The sequence below is a fragment of the Acipenser ruthenus genome, chromosome 1 (assembly GCF_902713425.1).
Source record: "Acipenser ruthenus chromosome 1, fAciRut3.2 maternal haplotype, whole genome shotgun sequence".
Taxonomy (NCBI): domain Eukaryota; kingdom Metazoa; phylum Chordata; class Actinopteri; order Acipenseriformes; family Acipenseridae; genus Acipenser; species Acipenser ruthenus.
In genome coordinates this window covers 54,986,955-55,007,499 of record NC_081189.1, presented here as the reverse complement: position 1 = coordinate 55,007,499, position 20,545 = coordinate 54,986,955, and the positions used below count along the sequence as shown (strand labels likewise).

Here is a 20,545-nt window from a genome sequence, read left to right as displayed (position 1 = left end):
AATGAAAGTAACCAACCTTCAGCTAATGCCTGGATGTGTAGTTTGGTGTTCTCAACATAGCCCGAGCCATCCACATAACAAAACCACCACACAATTCTGCAAAAATAAGACTCTTAAACTAAAAATCGGAGGATGCTCAGGGTTGAGATGCATGAACAGAGTTATGAGGGGGTTCTGATGGTGCCTTTCAGCAACGTGTCAGAATGTAGCCATTCTCTCACCTGTCATGATTAATTATAATAATAATAATAATAATAATAATAATAATAAGAAGAAGAAGAAGAAGAAGAAGAAGAAGAAGAAGAAGAAGAAGAATTTAGCCAGAGTAAGGGGGATTAAGCCAGAAAAAATTAAAAACAATCAGTATCAAATTAATAAATCTTGCCCTTAGGACTGAGTAAAATAAGTTGTATTTACTGTATTATTATTTGTTTATCCACGGTGGCTTACAGAGACTAAAAACATTATAGATGTTTATTACATTATCCATCAAGACTAAATACAAATGGTAACTATATTGCACATCATTTTTAAGTGTTGTAATTTATTAATTGCAAATCCTGGAAAACATTGACACCTGCTGGTGGTTCTCAAAATATACAATTTTTAAGGGATTTTTTAAATTTATTTGCACACTTTAACAATGTACAGCTTTCTCACTACCTGCATTCATCATTTGGGTTTTTATGCACAGTGACAGTCATGCAATTCCATAGACTATATACTGTAGGTCTCAAATGTGCAGTTTCGAAACAAACATGACTTTGCAAACATATTTTAATTGTAAAAGATGACATATGGGCCTACACTAGATCAAAGAAAGTTTTCAGTTGTCTTGCCTTCCCTACCAGGAAATCTGTTAAACCTGCACTTCCTGGATCATTTCACCTCACCAGTGTCTTCGTGGTGAAGCATCTTACTGGCTGCACAGCATGGCAGTCATTAGGGAAGCAGCAAGTTGTTTTTTTTAACTGGAAAGGTGGCTCTGTAGGGATGGGGAGAATTTTACTCTCTAGGTCAAATTACCATGATTATGCAGGACTAGGGTTCCCACCTCTGACATACAAAAAACCGGGACACCAGAGTCTTTTCGTACAAAAATAAATAAATGATATAGTTTGACATTTAATGTCCCGGGAAGTCTTACAGATTTCACAGGACAGCTGCCTCAAAAAGAGAACAATCCAGGCAAAACCAGAACGGATGGCAACCCTATGCAGGACTATCAGAAAGCAAGGCCTACAAACAAAGATTTCTTTATTCAAGTGTAGTTTCAAATATGTTTTCAAATGAAAATACACAAGTTTCTTTAAAAAATGCATGAGACCTATATTGATGTGCAAGGTGTAGAAAAAGTCTCCTGACATTGTAGTCCTTGATTTCCCAGTTACAGTCTGGTATGCAGATTATCTTTTTGAGCATCCCTTGTCATGTTCCTTTTGATCATGGGAAATATGAACTCAGACATTAGACATTATATTATTTTAATTTTGATTTGAAGATAAACATTTTTTTTAATACACTTCTGTTTTGTTTATAACATAGCAATTACTATTTTCCCAAAACACTTTCTTTCTAGCTAATACTTTGGTGAATTCAATCTTAAGACTACTTCATTCTTAACTGTAATAGTATTTGACCTATTAAATGACAATTGATCCTGACTAGAAATACTACTGGTGGCCAATAATGCGTGTTTATTTTTTATTATCCTTATTACTCTTATTGATAGTTTGCCTTTTCCGTGCCAGAAGTATATAAATTAAACAAACAAATCAAATAATTCTCAGCATCTTTACTAATATTTGGGTCAACATTTAGAAAAATGAATGACTGTATTCAGTGCTTGTGAAATCTTGACAGAGTCCTGCAATCCTCTTTTTATTAAAAGGTGTTTAACGCTCCCCATGAGGCATTACCATCAGGAGCCAAAAGAGTTCAATCTCACACATCCAGCCCATCACTTCTCTGCATCAAAGCTTCCAACAGAGATGCTGTTATACATGGATGGTGATGGTTTTGTGATATTCACAGCTGAACACTGAGAAATAGGCTAGGCAATATATTGCAAAGGGCTCCCAAGCAGCTATTCAATGGAAATGACTTAACCCTGTGATGTCCATTGATAGGCCCATACAGCAACACATGCAAAGTCAAATATATATATATATATTATATATATATATATATATATATATATATATATATATATATATATTTCTAAAAGCACTACAAAATTAACAGTATAAAACTAGCAAGGAATTGATCCGAGTATACAAATATTTGAGCAACATTTGGAGTGATAGCTAAGGTCACTGTTTTTCTTGTTCTGAAATGATCTTTCTTTGTTCGTTCATTCATTTTGCTAATTTCTATATTTGTGTAAGCACAGGATCTTCAGAACAACAGATGGGTACCAGTAACAAAATGGATGTCAATGCCTTGGTTATCACTCCCTTACTCAACACAAAAAAGCTAAATACCACTGAAATACCATTTTGTATTAAACTAAAGTAACTCTATCAGAAGGTGAGCATCCTCAAGCAACAAAGTGAGTTTGGGGAAAAATAAACACTGCACATGGGTCCTCCAATGTTACTGCTTTAACAGTGTGTATCACAATGGTAACGATTTGGGGGACTGCCCTTAGAACAGAACATTACATTGCCTTTGAAGCCCTTTAAGTAATTTGGTACTGACTGAAGCTGAAATCCAATCAGTAGAGTGAAAGAAAAAAAATGGAAAGTTGAATGTAAAATACAGAAATAGGGATGAAATCTCTTTCTTTAAAAGCAGGACATAAATACTACATGCACATATCATGGTTAATGACGTTACAACAATTCAATTATAACCATGTAATGGTTGGTTACATTTTGACAAGAGTATATAACACAAATAAATGTATGGTGATTTGCTTGATTGTTTTTTTTAATGTCAGAAAGTTGACGGCTTAAAAAAGTCTGTGTGCAGTACATTATTATTATTATTATTATTATTATTATTATTATTATTATTATTATTATTATTATTATTATTATTATTATTATTGTTTAGTTAGCTTTATATCAACTTAGAGCTTTTAATGTTTTGTGTCATCAACACAGTTTGTAAATCTGTTTGGCTCATTTCAACATAAAATCTTCCTAAAACCTGTACCAAACATTGTTTAAATAAATTATTTATAGTAGGAGTGTTCATTAAAGCCTGTGTGTATTTCAAGTTCTCCTTGCTAGATCACAGCATTTGAATGCATTAGTCAAGTAAACAGGCCCACCCATTGTACCATACAAGACAGCCCAGTTTTTTTTTCTAGTAGTCCTGGTGGAGAAAGCAGAGTGCGTGTTGTGGCTGACAATCTGAGTCCATTAAACTCATTCACTGCTGACATATAAGTGTGATTATGATCAAAATCCACTCTGGCAATCGTTCCAAGAAAGTGGGGCATACAGAGGCTGTTAGCGTAGTGTAACAGTCTCCGTCCACCAGTGCAGAGGAATGCTGTCAAGATATATATATAAATGGTGTAATTACAGAAAATGTGATTATAGCATCATTTTTTTACCTTACATTTTTGACTAAATTAAGTAATGCTGCATTATTATAGTACAATGGAATAAGGCACAATAGTACTAAACCTGATAAAGAAAGAGAAATGGGTAAAGGTAAAATACGGGTATGCAGAGCCAGTATGGTAAAATATTTTAGATAAAAAAAAGTTTTATAAATAATTCTCAATCTAAAACAAGAAAAATTACTTCAACAATCTAACAGTATTAGAGCATTTCTTGTAAGCAAAACCTTTTACTGTGTCTTTTTTGAGTAACTAATTGTGCCCAAAAAAAACCTTCCCACTTGAATGTGCTGTATTTCAAATTACCTACTGAAAATTATCCCACGGATATTAATGAAACATCTGAGCTACACCAAAGGCTTTACATTTAAAATTAATCACTTAATACTCCATTTTGCTTGAATAGCTTTTTCCTAATTAGTAGCCAGCACTATTAGACAGAGTATGTGCCAAGAAGGATTTACTTCTCACAAAACAAAACACAAAAAATATAAGCTGTTTGAGCCGTCTGAGCTAATATATATATATATATATATATATATATATATATATATATATATATATATATATATATATATATATATATACAGTATATATAGTCAGTGTATTTAATTAATTTCAGTCTGGAATTACATATGGTGTGTATAACATGCATAACTAAGCTGCCTTGGGTATATGTACTACCTTAGCAAAACACCAAAGTATAATATGTAGGAAACTACTGCACTATATACTATAATAATTACAGTAATGTTAAACAGGGGTGTCAAACACAGGGGCAGTTTTTTTTTTTTTTATCAAACTCCAAACTCCAACAGAAACAAAAATCAGAGTGTAGATTCTGAATAACACCCTATCATTTGATAAAACTGATAATTCAGGCAAAAGTGAACAGGTTAGGTTTACATGTTTTTATTAGGTACCATTAATTACAGGCCAACTGAAATCAAGAAAACAAAGAGAAAATAGAGAGCCACACTGGGATTTGAGGTGTGCTTAATGCAGAGGCTTTGGCCTTGATTTTCTCTGCCTGGGAGACTTGGTCTATGCTCTTAATGCTGAGGCACTAGCTGAAGTTCAACTTGAACAGCTGGAGGACAGGAAGGCAGAATCATTCCAGCCCCACCTCCTAGGGAGATAGAATTGGCGCACTGTGGTGGAGGAGGTGGGGAGAATCACAAGAGACAGGTAAGATCTGCAGGTATAAATAGCATGAAGGGGTGGAGGATATTACCTGATTCAAAAGGGGGATGTGAAGTGAGGCTGTGCCTTTCAGAACTGTAACCAAACTTTAATATACACTTTCACAGAAACTGGTGTGCATATGTCCACACAAGGCTCTCACCAACAGTAGTGATGGACAATGTGGAATCATATGTGACCATGTCCACAGAACCATGCTCCTGGAACACTGGGGGTTGCCCTGTCAGGTATGTACTTTAACACATTGAAACTTGGATCACACCAAAATGACTTAATACCAAACAAAAAACAAATTACAAGAGTGAGGGTGTACTCCTTAGTTAAAATGAGATGCAAAAAATGTACAGTTGCACTATCCCATAAAAGAACATTCTTACATAAAAGTTGCAGCCTTTTTGATAGGTTCACATGAGTGTAATTCACATTTCTCAGATGCTACGTATAGCATTGCTGACTAGCCACCAGATGGCATAAATTGCTACAGGGGAATCTGATGTCTTTAATTTCCATCTGTTGATAAAATGTACTTATCTTACAAAGAAGGCACGAAATAAAGGGGGGGGGGGGGGGGTGACATAGTGACATGTACTTTTGATAAAAACATTTTGACTGATACTTTCCATAAAAATTGTAGATTTTCTTACCCCAGCAACTATCTAATATTTGGTTGAAATATCAGATTAGTAGTTAATTATTTTATTTTTAACACACATTTTACAGAATCTCAAAGGAATGTTACTACCGTCCCCGTAAAAACCTTGTCCGTGACTGAAAAACTCCTGGTTCAAATAGGTTTCCTGGTTTCCTGGTTCAAATAGGAATAGATAAATAAAGAATTACATTTCCTTGAGGCAAACTATAGCAGTTCCATTAAATACCTGTTTTATACATTTTACAACAGAAGTGTTCATCTGTTTCATTCCAGATTTTTTGCTTTGTAAACCAGGTTTTATTGACGTTTTGTTTTTATTTGTTATTCAGATATCAAATGATGAATCGCCCTGCCTATCGCATGAGACACAAAATAGTCACCTCCTTAGAGTGGAAGTGCTGCCCTGGTTACATTGGATCCAAGTGCGAACCTAAAGGTGTGTGTGTGTGTGTGTGTTTTCCATTATAATATATTTCCATATTAACATGCTTATTAAAAAAGCAAATTCCTTTATTTCTTTTGAAATAAAACAATTCTGACCATTGGTGAGTGAAATGGAACACATCTCAAATATTAAAAACACAGTAGTTGGACTGTATTTAAGCTTTTGTTGCATTATGTAATAATACATGTCCTTACAACAAAATAATAACTTAGTTAAATAATGCATGTAGTAAATATTAGAAAACACTAACTACATTGTAACTGCATGTAATTAATGTACCTCTATTTTGGGAAACCATTAGCTACCATGCAACATAAAAGAAGGCATCGAGAATATGTTTTTTACAGTTTAGGACTGAAATTAATTTAAAAACATTCCATGAACACAATAGTTCAGATAACTGTGATATATATATATATATATATATATATATATATATATATATATATATATATATAATTACCAAAAATATATAGCCGGTGCTACAAAAGTGTTTGAAAGTCTTGGTATAATCACGGGGTGCTTCGTCTTAGGAAAGGTCTCCAGTGGCAATATACAACAAAAGAAATGTAGAGTGCATCTGCTGATTAAAAAGCAAGTCCACAACTGGGAGATGCACTATATATATATATATATATATATATATATATATATATATATATATATATATATATGTATATATTGACTTTTCAAACACAGTTGACATAATTATTTAAGAACGATTTCAAATGATGTGGGCACCTTCCCCAGTACCTCCCACTCACTAACTTCCCACCTTCCCCTTCTCGGCCTTCCACCGCCCGCCTGCCCCATCCCTCCCACTACAGGAGGGGAAGAAAAAAAAGAAAGAGAAAAAGGGGGGGAAATAATGAGGGAAAAAGTGTAGAGCAGAGGAGACTACTCTTAGATAATAGAGAGAGAAAAAAAATAAAAAAAAATAACAGCCCTTAAAGCGTGACTGGGACTTTTAGGTATTGGGCTCAGGATTTTTGGGTACAGGTACCCTTCAAGTAATTGCATAATATCCCTAATCCAGTGGAGAGGGTGGTGCAGCATGCTTCCAGTTCAGCAGAATTAGGCGTCTGGCCAGTAAGGTTTGTCAAACTGTCCGACTGTAATTTTGACAAGTTAATATCCTTGCGTGTAATTCCAGAGTGCAGACAGAGGGGAGTTATTGAAGTTTAGTCAGAATATTTGAGAGAAGGTTTTAATACTTGAGACAAGACCAAAACATGAATAAGTGATGCAGGGGCTTGACTGCACCTGTCGCAAATTGGATTCAACTCAGAGTAAATCTTAGCCAGCTTAACTTTGGACAGGTGTAGCCGACGCAGAACTTTAAATTGAATTAGTCCATGCCTAGCACAAATAGAGGACAAGTGCACTCACCGCAAGATGGACTTCCAATCATCGTCAGTGATCTCGGTTTCTAAATCTTGCTCCCACAATTTTTAGTGTGGAAAGTGAGAGGCAATGAAGTGACAATATTATGGAATAGATTTCAGATAGCAACCTCCTATGGCTTGAGTTTAAGGATGGAGTCAAATGGTGTCCCATCAGGCAGAGTAGGGAATTGAGCACAATTCCTATTGCATAATTCTTATTGCGCACAAAGTCATGAATCTGTAGGTAGCGAAAGAAGTGGGTACGTGGTAGGTTGTATTGAAGTGATAGCTATTCAAAAGAAGCAAAGCAATTCCCCACGAAGAAGTTGTTTAAAGATTTTATTCCACTTCTATGCCAAATGCAAAAGACAAAGTCTCCAAGCGAAGGTGGAAATAGATGGTTTGCATCCACAGGACAGAACATGGACAGTGCTTCAGACCAATAATTGAGCCTGAACTGGGCCCAGATCCTGAGAGAATGGCATTCTAAAGGACTGCTGCTAAACCAGGAGGTGGCTAGAGGAGGAGGGGCACATAGCACAGCAGTTAGTGAGGAAGCAACACATGAAGCACCCTCCATATGTCACCAGGCCAGGAAGGGCCCCTGTTAAGGAGGTTGCAGCAATTTAAAACACTACGAATATTATCAGAACTATGAATATTATCGAATCCAGTAATAGAACTGAAAATTGGGGAGGGCAAGACCCCCTAATGTTTTAGGCCTTTGGAGAAAGACCCTATGGATACGAGGAGGCTTTTTGTTCCATATGACAGAGGATATAATTTGGTCAAGAGAGTTGAAAAAAGACTTAAAAATAAAAACAGGGATACACTGAAAGAGATACAAAAACTTGGGGAAGGAATTCATTTTGACTGAGTTAATACGACCAGCAAGTGAGAGAGGCAGAGTGAACCAGCAAGCAAAGTCTTGCTTGGTATGCTCCAATAATGAAGCAAAGTTTCATTTAAAGAGATCGGTAAATGACCTCGCTACTGAGACTCCGAGATAGGTGAAATTATTAACTATCTTAAATAGTAAGGATGGGGGTAGATGGTGTGAAGCAAACATATTTATAAGAAGTAGTTCACGTTTATCTAAATTAAGCTTGTATCCGATTAACTGGGATACCAGAAGCTGGCAGCAGAGCAATTTGGTTAGTGTCTATAAAAACACAAAAGGTTCGGTGAAAACGACGACCATAACGTTACACATTATTTTACTATAAAATCAGACTTAGTGGAATGACATTTTTGAGTTTGTTACCCTTAATTGTTATGTTTGTTATTGAACCCTTAATTGAACGAATAATTCGCTTAATTTGACTTTTTAAATAGTATGTTATAAAATGTTGGAGAATTTAAATTCCTTATAAAATTGTATACCTAAATTGAAATCTCCATCTATTTAAAATAATTAAAAAGATCAGATTAGGCAAATTATTAGTTCAATTAAGAGTTCAATTATGTAACTGAGCACTTGGTTGGAACAAAAACCATTAGGGCAGTGGTCCCCCAGGACCAGGATTGAGAACCACAGCTTTACTAGGTTCCCAGGGTGTTCATTCAGTAGTGCCGAAGCGAAGAAAAACTCTCACCAAAAAGAACGTGCAAAACAACAAAGAAAAGTAAGTCTCGTTCAAAACAGAAGTGTGGTAGCGGTCTCAATACCCAAAACAACTCACGCTTCCACCTTTTCTCTAAACCAGTTCCAAGCTTCACTCATGCTGCCTATAGAACTGTCTCTCTTATTGTGGCTTTAAGTAATCAGCTACTGCTATGGGAACTAACAGATTCATTAACTTCAAAGGGTGGATCTTTAACAAGCAGTTGAGGTAGGAATGCAATTTGGATGTGCATGTGAAAACAAATCAAAGTGATCATAAAGAAAATATACAAACTAAAATATAAGTGACATACAATAAATTCAGTGAAAAGCAAAGTAAAATATAAAATAATCATAGGGAATAAATAAATCAAACCATGAAAAAAACCCATTAATGAGCACACTAATTACATCATTTAATCCTATGTATTAACTGGCACACTTATTACACTTATTGCACTCTGTCCACCACACCCAAAGACCTTGGCCGTCTACGGAGAATGGAAAGAAGCTATTGTATTTCCTGCATCTTAATTTCCACAAACCCCCCAAAAATGAATACTATCTTCCAAAACAGGAAGCCAATACGCACAAGATTTGCATGAAATGAGTTCCATTTGTAAAAAGAATGTAATGTACTAATTGTGGTAATCTTTTAACAGCCCAGCAGTCACAGACCCCAGCATCAGAGAGTCAAGATGAGAGTGATACTGCTGTTAGTGAAGGACCAGCTGCAGACCAGCAGACCCCAGACCCAGGTTAGTCTGATTACTATAATGAATCCCTTAAATTGCTCACTGTTAAACCTTGTTTAGATATTAGTAGGTAAATTGGGAAATTCAATGTGTAATGACTTTACTACTTAAATTGATCAATTAGGGAAAAACAGGCACTTGTGTGATAATTATTACTTTGGGTATGGTTCCCTAATTGACCATTAACCACATGACAATGGGTTATAAATGAGGGCCTAACACATTGGTGAATTGGAGATGTCTTGGAATACAGCAGGATTAGACCTGTGATCTTAGTCGCCACAAAAATTGGATAGGAAGTCGAGCCATGAGTTTTGGGAGAAAAAAAACCAAAAACTGAAACGTATTATTTGCTTTGTAAAATACTTATCTGTGTTTGTCAGGATGTGAGTGGTGCGAGTAATGGTCAAATGTCCACAACAACGGGTGTATTTATAAAAGTCCTGGATTTTAATTAATCAAAATACTCCCCTCTACCAGCAATGATATTGGGGAGGTGACAGTGCGCTTGAGGTCCCAAATAAACAATAAATTCAGTTCCAGGGTGCAGTGCACGTGCTCTGTGGTGCTGTATCAGGTTGGCTCCGTGGTGTCCATCTGCACAAAATACAAAAACAACAACAACGCTCTGGTGTCTTTACTGTTTCAGTGTACAGGGCCGTACTCACGTAGCTGCGTCCCCTTTGTACTGCCAATCTCCTCCGTGTGACCACTCCTCCCAGTCTTACAGCTACACCCTTTCACCGAGTCGGCCCATCCCTGTGAAGGCTTACTTAGCGCCCTTCCAGGTCAGGAGGTAGATTTACAGTTTGGATTAATTGTCTCCAGTTCAGTGTTGTTGCAACAAAGTCTTGTAAAATAAACACGTGCAATTTAACTGTGCAATTTTTCTGACCACCTCACTCAACATGAACTGCATATTAAATGACCTGCATAAAGTGTAATTTGCTTGTTCACAATTTGTATTCCACTATGTAATTAAACAGTTCTGTTAACACTCATGTCTTGTCGTTTTCTTTTGAAGCATTGACTCTGAAGATGACTGATCAGATATACAGCCAGGAAATGAAGCTCACAATTTTGCAGAAGAAAATGGATAGCATCTCCACTAACATGAGTGATGTAAGAAGCATGATATTCTCTTTGGAAGGAAAAATGAATGAAGAAAGTGGGAAAGATCTACAGTCAACACTGAAAGGTGCACACAGTAATTTATATACATTTATTTTTTACACACATTAAAGCATATATGATGCTGTAGCCTCAGAGCTGGGGATATGTACAGAGTGACATATCACAACAGATGCAGCCCAAGCTCCTTTGTATCTGATGCAACCCACCCAATTGGCTGTACTCTTTTAACCATATGGGATTCAAGAGTATGCAAGATGAGGATGCATGAAATGTTCAAGGCATTTATAAATTGTTAAATGTGGTGAATACTGTACAAAAATACCAACGGCTTTAAAATGTATATTCTTAGTAGCATTATCAACATTATCATTGGTTATTTGTGCTTAAGATATTTTGATTCTTTACTTGTTTGTTTTATATTAAATATGATTTTCAAATACAGTACAACAATAAAATAGAGTACAATTCAAACTGCTGCCTTCTGGTACCTAATCAGTTTCTGCACTGTAGTTTAGATTCACTTTAATGGTCAAGCTGCAATAGACCGTCTGACCTGTATGTCCACTACCCTATTAAATATACACATCTTTACAAAAGCAAGCTAGCAAAAAAGTATATTTAGTACACAGAAGAATTGGTAAGCTTGTTAATGCTAATATTTAGTTGCACATTTATTTTAAAGCCATGGTTATCTCCCCTTTAACTGAACAAAAGTATAATAATGGGAAATGTGCAGCTGTAATTGTTCCAAACGAAGTAACTGACATTAATGAATATTCTATTAGTACATTTAAAATGACACATTGTTTTTAATATTTACAGATTTTAAGACAAAGGGGATCAGTGACCTTGTGAAGGAAATTGTACAGGAGCAACTCAAAGTATATCAAGATAGCACACAAGAGACCGTTGTCCAGTTATTTAAGACTGTATCAAGTTTGACTGAAGAGCTTGAGACCACAAAAGAAACAGTTCATAGATTAAATAAAACAATGTCTTCAGTATCAACAAACTACACGCCCCTTCAAAAAAATAACAATCAAACAATGACTGATATCCAAAATATAAAAAATGGAATGACAACTTTGAGAGAGGAAGTCTTCAGTACTTATGGTAGTATAACTAAGGAACTAATAGAAAAACAGAAATCTCTCGAAGAGGAATTTGAGCGTGAACGAGAAAAGAACAATGTTTACTATGAAACTATAAAGCACACCCTTTCTCAAATGAGGGAGATCCACGAACAACTCCAGTCTGGAGAGCAACTTGAAAGCCCAACAACAGTCCCTCAGAACGATAATGTTACTGAACATGTTTCACTTCTGAGTGAGACTGTCAAAAAGCAATCGCTGGTAATTCTACAGCTACACAATGAATTATCTGCACAAAATATAAAGATCAGCAATCTTACACTTGCAGATAGACACCAGAGAGATCTTGCAAAGACTACCTGTGAACTACAGAACCAGATGGAGAAGATAGAAGACCATATGAATATCTTGAATAAAACGCTATGCGACACCATCATGCCCATGGACGATATGTTCAGCGTGATGGAGGAGAGGATCAGTCATATGTCCTATGATCTTGAGGAACTCAAACCCTTGATAGAAAAAGAGACATTTCAAAAAGACGATCCAAGTAGTGAGCTCAATTCTGAACTTTTAACCATGAAGAAACAAATTGACAGCCTTAAATCTATTGTAAACAAGCTGAATTTGAAAACCCAATACGTAATGAAAAACCAAGATGAACTTGGCAATCTATCCAGAGAAAAAGAGGTACAGTTTGATAAACATCTTGATAGATGTCGCATGGAAATAGAAGATGGTCTTAATGACACTATGTCTGTTATTAATGATGCCATTGATGCTGTTCAGGATAATTATTATGTTCTTCAGAATGATGTGGCTACTATAAATAGCTATGTTAATGTGACCCATCGTGATATCACTGAAAAAGTAGAGACTGTATTGGGTAAAATACCTCAGTTTGTTCAAATGAATTACTCCTTAAAGGCCATGCAAGATAAAACAGACATGCTATATAACACATTGGGAGCAATTGGAGTTTTTTCAGATCAGATATTAAAAGATTCTGAAAATAATAGGCCTCCAAACCTTGTGAAAGTTTCCCAGCAATTAAGTGAAGCAGTATCTATAATTGGAGACCACCAGCAAGCAATCAACCGTTTGGAAGAAAAACCCTCCAGTTCTTCTCAGGACCTTAAGACCATCAGATTACGTCTCCAGAGTGTTGAATCCAGACTAAACTTGCTAATTGCAAAACCCCCAAAATCTAAATTATCGCCAGAAGAAAAGAACGCATTACCCCCTACAAAATACCAAGAGCTGAACAACAAAGTAAAAGAACTTGTAGCTCAATCCTTAAACCAAACCAATGCTATTTTATCTTTAAAGGCAACTGCCTCAAAAGCTTGGGTTTTATGTCAAAATGTGTCCAGTTCACATGAGATGATGCAAGCCAGTGGTCCTCTGCTTTCTAAAGAAGACCAACTAAACATCACAGTTTTGCACGAGAGGCTTAAAGAATTACTGAGCCCAACCCATGAAGCCACCAGCAGATTAATCTTAGCCAACATTACACTCTACGTCGAAGCTGCCATTTCCAGCATTTTCAAGGATGTCACAAAACTCCAAAAACAAATGAGGCAGCTCTCAAAGAAGCAAGAAACAGCTTTAAAACTAACACTGAATGCTACCACTGCTCTAACGAACCGGAGTCAGAGAAATGCAGAAAATGCAGTAGTTTCAGGTAAATGTGCAGTAGTTTCAGGTAAATGAGCAGTTCTGAAAGAAGCACATGTTATGCCAAATGTGTATTTTAATATTTAGTCTGGTACACTTGCAATACCCAGGTATTTTCACGCCAGCTACTTTTCTGTCATTAACCAGCAAACTGCTTCCATGGATATTGACTGAGTGCAGACAGTGGCATACTGATATCATGAAAATACATTATTGCTTCAGTATAACATATGCTTCATTCACAGAGAAATAATGAGCCTCTAAAGTGGACAGCAGCCCAGAAATGACACCCCTTCAGCACCCCAGAACTAAAAAGAGATAGCAGATACACACTTGTGCTTTTGACAGGTCATAAAGCAATGTTTGTTTCGCACTTTTTCCTTAAAAATAACACACTTTTACAGTTCATAATGGTATTTTATAAGTTTACATGCATCTAGACAGCAAATAATTGATGGAACACATAGCAAAACAAACTATTGTTATCAGGGAAACTATGTACAGCATTCACAGTATTGTATACAGTTTTGAAACATTTTATTTGTATCCATGTCTTGGTTTATGACATTACAGAAATGTCTTTCTTGTATAGTTTTAGTCAGCCATTTGAAATAATATAATAAAATAATCTTGTGCCAGCAATGTGAGCATCAAACCAATGCTAAATTTCCTATGAACAGGTTAACTGCTGTCCTTTTACGGTTGCCTGTATCTCTTTCAACATGTAAATGAATTAAAGATCTACAGACTCGGGTGAGTGGTTTCTGGTTGGTTAACCTATAATAAGTCTGATCAGTTAAGAGCACATTTGGGGCACACGATTACAGTATTTTGTAATATTCCAAAACACTAAAATGACTGACTTTCTCTCATAGAAAGACCTCTGTATTGCCATAGGGACTAGTCTCATCAAGGGATGGATACAAATATAATTCTGTAGATACTGTACATTGTTAAGTTGATAATTATTTACTTAGAAACCACAGTTTGTTGTTCCATCAATTATTTGCTGTCATCCATCACAGGCATCCCCCATTATAGGCCCATAATTTAAAACAATAACGAGAGAACTAATATTTTGGGATTCTTCCTAAAACCCTTCCAGGTACTTCCAATACCAAAATAATCTTAGACAGTGACATGTGGAATATCTAAAAATGTGCCAATTTGGTGTGGAATGACCCAGTACGATTCCGCCAAGCCCTATTATAAATCTAATAAGCACATTTTAATTAACAGAAGATGGTGTATGCATTATTGAGTTTTTAATTATATTACCACCATCAGCTGCCACCAGATGGAGTTTCTTGGGAATTAAAAACTGATTTAAAAATAATTACTTTTAAACAATATTAATGTAATTTAATTAATGTAAAACTTATAAGAAACAGAGGACACAGGTGGATTTTCCAGCACCTGGATTGCACCTGCTTATTTTTATTGGTAATCCTAGTATAACCATGGATAGGTGATACCCTAGTGCTTCAAAAACATTCAGCTGCTGTTTATCCCAACAGGATAAAGATTGATTGTAAAACTCTTTCTTAAGTTTTCAGTAAAATGTTTGATTGAGTGTTTGAACTTGGAGCAAATGTTTACTGCAGTGTAAAGTGCTGTGTGGATCATAAAACTGGGCCTGAATACCCAAATACGAAGTGATATAACCTCTACTTAAAAGTTTTTAATTTGACAAATTTAGGTGGACCAATATAACAGTGGTGAGAGTGGATTTAAGAAAAATGACAGAACGAACATTTTGCTAATAGCACGGTCCTTCTGAATCAAACTATGATTTTTAATAATATTGTATTTCTTAATGTTTTCTCTAGCTACCTATTGTAAAGATCCACTGGCATAATACATTAGCATTCTTAACACATTATAGAGATATCGACTGTGGATCACACACTGGTCTTCATGTTCACACTCTACTATATCAAAAGAGCCAGGCTCCATTTTACGACAGACAGACCACCAGTAATCATATGTAAATAACTATTTATTGCTGCAGGTTTGTATAGGCACCTCACAGAAAGCAGACCCTGCTTGCTTGATGAGCATAAATCATTTTATATGAGTAAGCTGGTAAAAAAAAAATGTAACCTAAAGATCAAAGAACCAGTCTTAAAAAAAAAAAAAAAATCTGTGACATCACCCTTTGATCATTTCATTGATTCTGTGAGTTCTAACTAAAAGCTGCTGTGAGGCCTTGAAGAGAAGGGGAGTGTGGGGCAGATATATAATTAAGTAACCCTTTACTGATGCTGCAGCTATTGTAACTTACTGTTGTACAGTCGTAATTAATCAATTGATTAATCATGCAGTTAAAATGAAAATAACTTAAACAAAGTTCTTGATCATGCTTGACAATCACACATTACAATGTAACCATTTAAATATTTGCCAAATTGCTATTGGAATGGCTCTTGTGAGCTGTATTGGTGCAAAAGGACACCACTTAGGATCAGAGATTCCTTTACAGAAGAGATGTTTACCCAACAATTGTCATGCTGCTCCCTGTAGACTGGCTTTGGCTGCCTGCCCTAGGAGCTGTCTCACATTATACCTGTGAGGAGCGTTATTGCAGCACCATAAAAGAGCAGAACAATCAGCAAGACCAGAAAGCATTCCAAACAAAATGCAAAATGTACAGCGATTTAAGGCCATCAGTATTTTAGGTTCCTATCCTCACATGAGGCTGGGGGTTCAACTCCCACTTGTGCGTGTGGTCATGTTTTTTATTAATTTGGACACCCACTTTCTAAAGTGATCCAACCCTTTAAAACAGTGGTGCACAACTCAGGTCACGGAGGGCTGGTGTCCCTCCTAGTTTTTGTTCTAACCATACCCTAAATTAGTTAATTGGACCAATTAAGCTTCTAGTAAGGTCCAATAAAGTACTTTAGGGTGGACACCGGCCATCCAGGACCGAGTTGTGCACCACTGATCTAAAGTTACATCATTTTTTTCTGTGTTTTGTTAAAAAAAAGAAAAAATGCTTATTGTGTAAGAAAGCTTTAGCTTTAGTAATATATATATATATTTTTATTAAGCCAGTGTATTACCATGAATAAAACCCACACACAAACATAAACAGATCACAGCATTACCATCAATGACAATAAAATGGTTTTGGAACAAAAACTGCCTATAAACATACGATAATGTTAACACTGTTGTATAGTTCTACAAATGTAGCTACCCATTTTAGCAACTGTTACCTCCAAGTAGAGACCTCAGTTTCAGCAGTGTTTTTTTTCCCAGTAAGTCTTTTAATAAAAACCTCAACTGACACCCACTTATTTCTCCTTTTTTTTATTGATAGCAGAGTATGTCAGCTGCAGCAGTTCTCCGTGCCAGAACGGGGGCACCTGTATTAATGAAAGAAGTGCTCATGTATGTGCATGCCGCCCTCCCTTTGGTGGTGTCAACTGTTCCGTCAAGTTAGTGAATGAAAACAATCTGTCTACTGGTAAGAGATAATAGCAAATATTTTTCTTACTTTGTGTATACAATACTACTACTTATCCCACAATTGAAATCTACTTGTGTAAAAGTGTTAGACAGCCATCATATTTTTTTGTTACATTCTCTTATACCCATTTTAATAGATGTTGGGAATGTCATTTGAAATAATATATATATATATATATATATATATATATATATATATATATATATATATATATATATATATATATATATATTTTAATATAATTGTCTCGGATGCAGCTGGTTGTAGTATCCACTTGTCCCCAGTATGGCAGCACACTCCTGTGGATCCTTTTGAACAGTTCAATAAGGTGAAATAATCGGCATCTCATTAAAACCAATATTTATTGATATCCATTTGTTTTAAAAAGTGTAGAACAATGTGTTTCGACACATCAATGTCTTCATCAGGTTACAAGTTTGTAACAGGAGTGTGCTGCTATACCGGTTTCTGATACTGGGGTCAAGTGGATACTACAACCAGCTGTATCAGAGACAATCATATTTAATTATCTATTGTGGTAAGCACCTTGTCATGTTAAACTTTTTGTGCACGAATGACTTTCTAAAAAAATATATATTTATATCTATTTTATTTTAGTGCATTGAAGTGGCGACACCATAAAATCTAGTGTGCATGGTTTTAAAAATAATAATAATCAGTGGAAATATGTCTGCTTTAGCTCTATCCTACTGGTGCTTATCCACAGGGCTGATGTGATGACATCCACATTATTTAAATAGACTTCAGTGGTCTAAGAACTATGTTTGGCTGGCAATATTGATAAACAGCCTATTTTAGCTGAATACATATCCCTGCTAAAGGAGTTAACACACTTTTTTCCATTATTTATTTTAAAGATTTTTCTAAAGGATCCTACAGGTACGCTCCGATGGTAACTTTCTTTGTTGCACACACCTTTGAAATGAAAGCTCCTGGCATAATCAAATTCAACCATCTCTACGTAAACTATGGAGCATCTTATTCACCGGGAAGTGGAAAGTTTGTGATTCCTTACCTGGGGGTGTATGTCTTCAAATACACCATTGAATCCTGCAGCCCACAGGTCGCTGGGTACCTGGTTGTTGATGAAGTGGACAAGCTGGCGTTCCAGTCTGAAGATGCCACGGCTGCAGTGTATTCCAGCAGCCTAATAACTGGGGATGCTATGCTTGAGCTAAATTATGGGCAAAAGGTTTGGTTAAGGTTGGAGAAAGGGTCTATTCCCTCAAAGTACCCTCCAGTTACAACATTTGGTGGTTATCTGTTATACCGTACATAGTACTCTGCTAACCAGACAGTATACTAGTAACTATCTTGTCACTTAGTCTGATTCGTTAAACAATAAGTAAATCAGTGCTTTTCTCATGTATACTGACTTTTACGAATTATGTGATGCATAAATATTAAATATATTGCATGTTATTTTGCTTAAGAATCCAATATTTGTTTCTACTTCTATATGTAATATGTAAACTAAACTAGGTTTCCCCAGTTGTACTTAGCTTGGTTCTGTAGTAGGGCTATTCTAGTATAAAGTCACTTGGGACTAATGGTGTGGAAATTTTGTGATGTAATAAATAAGCTGAAGCAATGCCTGCCATGTGGAGACATAACAAATTAATACACAATCTACATAGCATTTAGGAAAGTTGCACATGGCAAAGTGTACATTATTAATTTAACTTGCTATTGTATTGAGGATTAAAAAAAACAACTGTGTTTCTCGGTGTAAGATCTGAAATAAAAAAAAAAAGATTGGTTAATGATATTCAGGTGCTTTCCTGTTTTTATCTTTTTCAAGTCACTTTATTTATACACAGTCGAATTAGTTCAGCTGCCAGTTGGAACTTTCCAACAGCAGATGTTTATCTAATCAGACCATCCATTCATCCAAGGTGCATTGAGGGCAGTATTGGAACTCCTCATAGTTTAACAAAATGTATTCTTTACTCTAAAAGAAAATACATTTCACAAACGTATGATTGTGTAGTTATTTGTATGCTGTTTAATCGTGCCTATAAATAAAAAAAGTTTAAAACAGTGGTCTTTATAATATAGCATGCTGGCCATATGCAGGTCCCTGATAAACTGTGGACTTACTGTATGCTGTTACAAGTTCAGTGTTTCATGTGTCCTTGTAAAGACTTAAAAACTTAAAGAGCCAATACTATAGTGAACAGCTACTGGAGATAAAGTTTACTTTTATACTGCTGGCAATGCCCAGTAGCTGTGGACTAGATGGCACTGGCTCTTACTATTTTAAAGACACTTTCAACTCTAGCTTGTCTGTGGCAGGAAAGCAAACCTCAATCTTCTGAACTCATGAGGATATAAAAACAGCAATATATATATATATATATATATATATATATATATATATATATATATATATATATATCTGAGAATGGCCACTAATAAGGTGAATGCATTTAAGTTCAAAGTTGACTGTTATAAGTTTTTCAATTACGTGTGAAACATTATTTTTCTACTAAAAAAACATTGTTGCAGAATAAGAAAAAAAATCGACCTTTTTTCTAGTAGGTGTATTAAATCCAACATTAAGTACTTTTAGCAAACTAGTACAGAGTGATATAGAAAAAAACTATTACACATTGTCATACGCCTAAATACTGGAATGTAAGTCAAGTAGAGAGAAAAGCTACTGGGGAACTTAAGAAAATAACAACATAATAATAAAATCTGCAGATAAAGGAGGCTCCATGGTTATTCAGAATAGTGACGATTATGTAGCTGAAGCTTTAAGACAATTAAATAATACAGATTTTTAGGAGCCTGGCTAGTGATCCAATCTTACGATTAAAACGAGAGGGACGTGATTTTGGATAAGGCTATGGAAAGTAATTTGATCACACAGAGTTAATATCATTTTTTGAAAATGCATTCCCTGGAACACCTCTTTTGTATACACAACCAAAAATATATAAAAGAATCCCAAAGGGCCACCAGGAAGACCTATAGTATCAGGGAATGGGCTAAACCCGTTAAGTCAATTTATTGATTTTTTCAATAAAGATATTGCAAAAGATCTGCCATCTTATTTATCTGATACTCGTGATGTGATCAAGTATACAAAATACCACATGAGGCTGTCATTTTATTTTGAAGTAAAGCAAAACGATCTACACATGGATTTCCTCTTGGAATTAACTAGATTTACATTGGAATCAAACTACTTCTTTTTAAAGATACATTTTATTTACAAATTCAAGGCACAGCCATGAGCTCTGCTTTTGCTCCAAACTATGCAAATTTATATATGGGATATTGGGAAAAAGAATATATTAATGACACTGCCTCTAACCCACTCCTACAGGATGTTTTGTTTTGGAAAATATATATCAATGATGTGTTATTAATATGGACGGGATCTGAGGCTGATATATTTTTGTTTAGAGATTATATAAACAATACCATTCTAGATTTTTCTACATTTGTTAATTTTGGTAAATGGTGAGGGTTCTCTTATTTTTTGAAAATGAACAGATAGAAATACAATTTTGCGTGCAGAT

The 20,545-nt window shown here is 35.4% G+C and overlaps 1 protein-coding gene across 3 annotated transcripts in view; it reads left to right on the top strand.

Annotated features, from left to right (window-relative positions):
- Nucleotides 1-19,362, top strand: part of LOC117420880 (multimerin-1-like) — a 45,790-nt gene extending 26,428 nt beyond the window's left edge. Inside the window, exons 2-8 of one of the 3 annotated variants that reach the window (XM_034034598.3) lie at nucleotides 4,885-5,004; nucleotides 5,759-5,865; nucleotides 9,525-9,620; nucleotides 10,642-10,815; nucleotides 11,574-13,526; nucleotides 16,848-16,991; nucleotides 17,873-19,361. In XM_034034598.3, the coding sequence (XP_033890489.3) occupies nucleotides 4,885-5,004; nucleotides 5,759-5,865; nucleotides 9,525-9,620; nucleotides 10,642-10,815; nucleotides 11,574-13,526; nucleotides 16,848-16,991; nucleotides 17,873-18,294 (3,016 nt within the window). In that variant the 3' untranslated portion in view covers nucleotides 18,295-19,361. Of the gene's footprint in view, nucleotides 1-4,884; nucleotides 5,005-5,758; nucleotides 5,866-9,524; nucleotides 9,621-10,641; nucleotides 10,816-11,573; nucleotides 13,527-16,844; nucleotides 16,992-17,872 lie in introns of all 3 variants that reach the window. The other 2 variants (XM_034034597.3, XM_059026221.1) reach the window with 2 other exon arrangements.
- The last annotated feature ends 1,183 nt before the right edge of the window (nucleotides 19,363-20,545 follow it).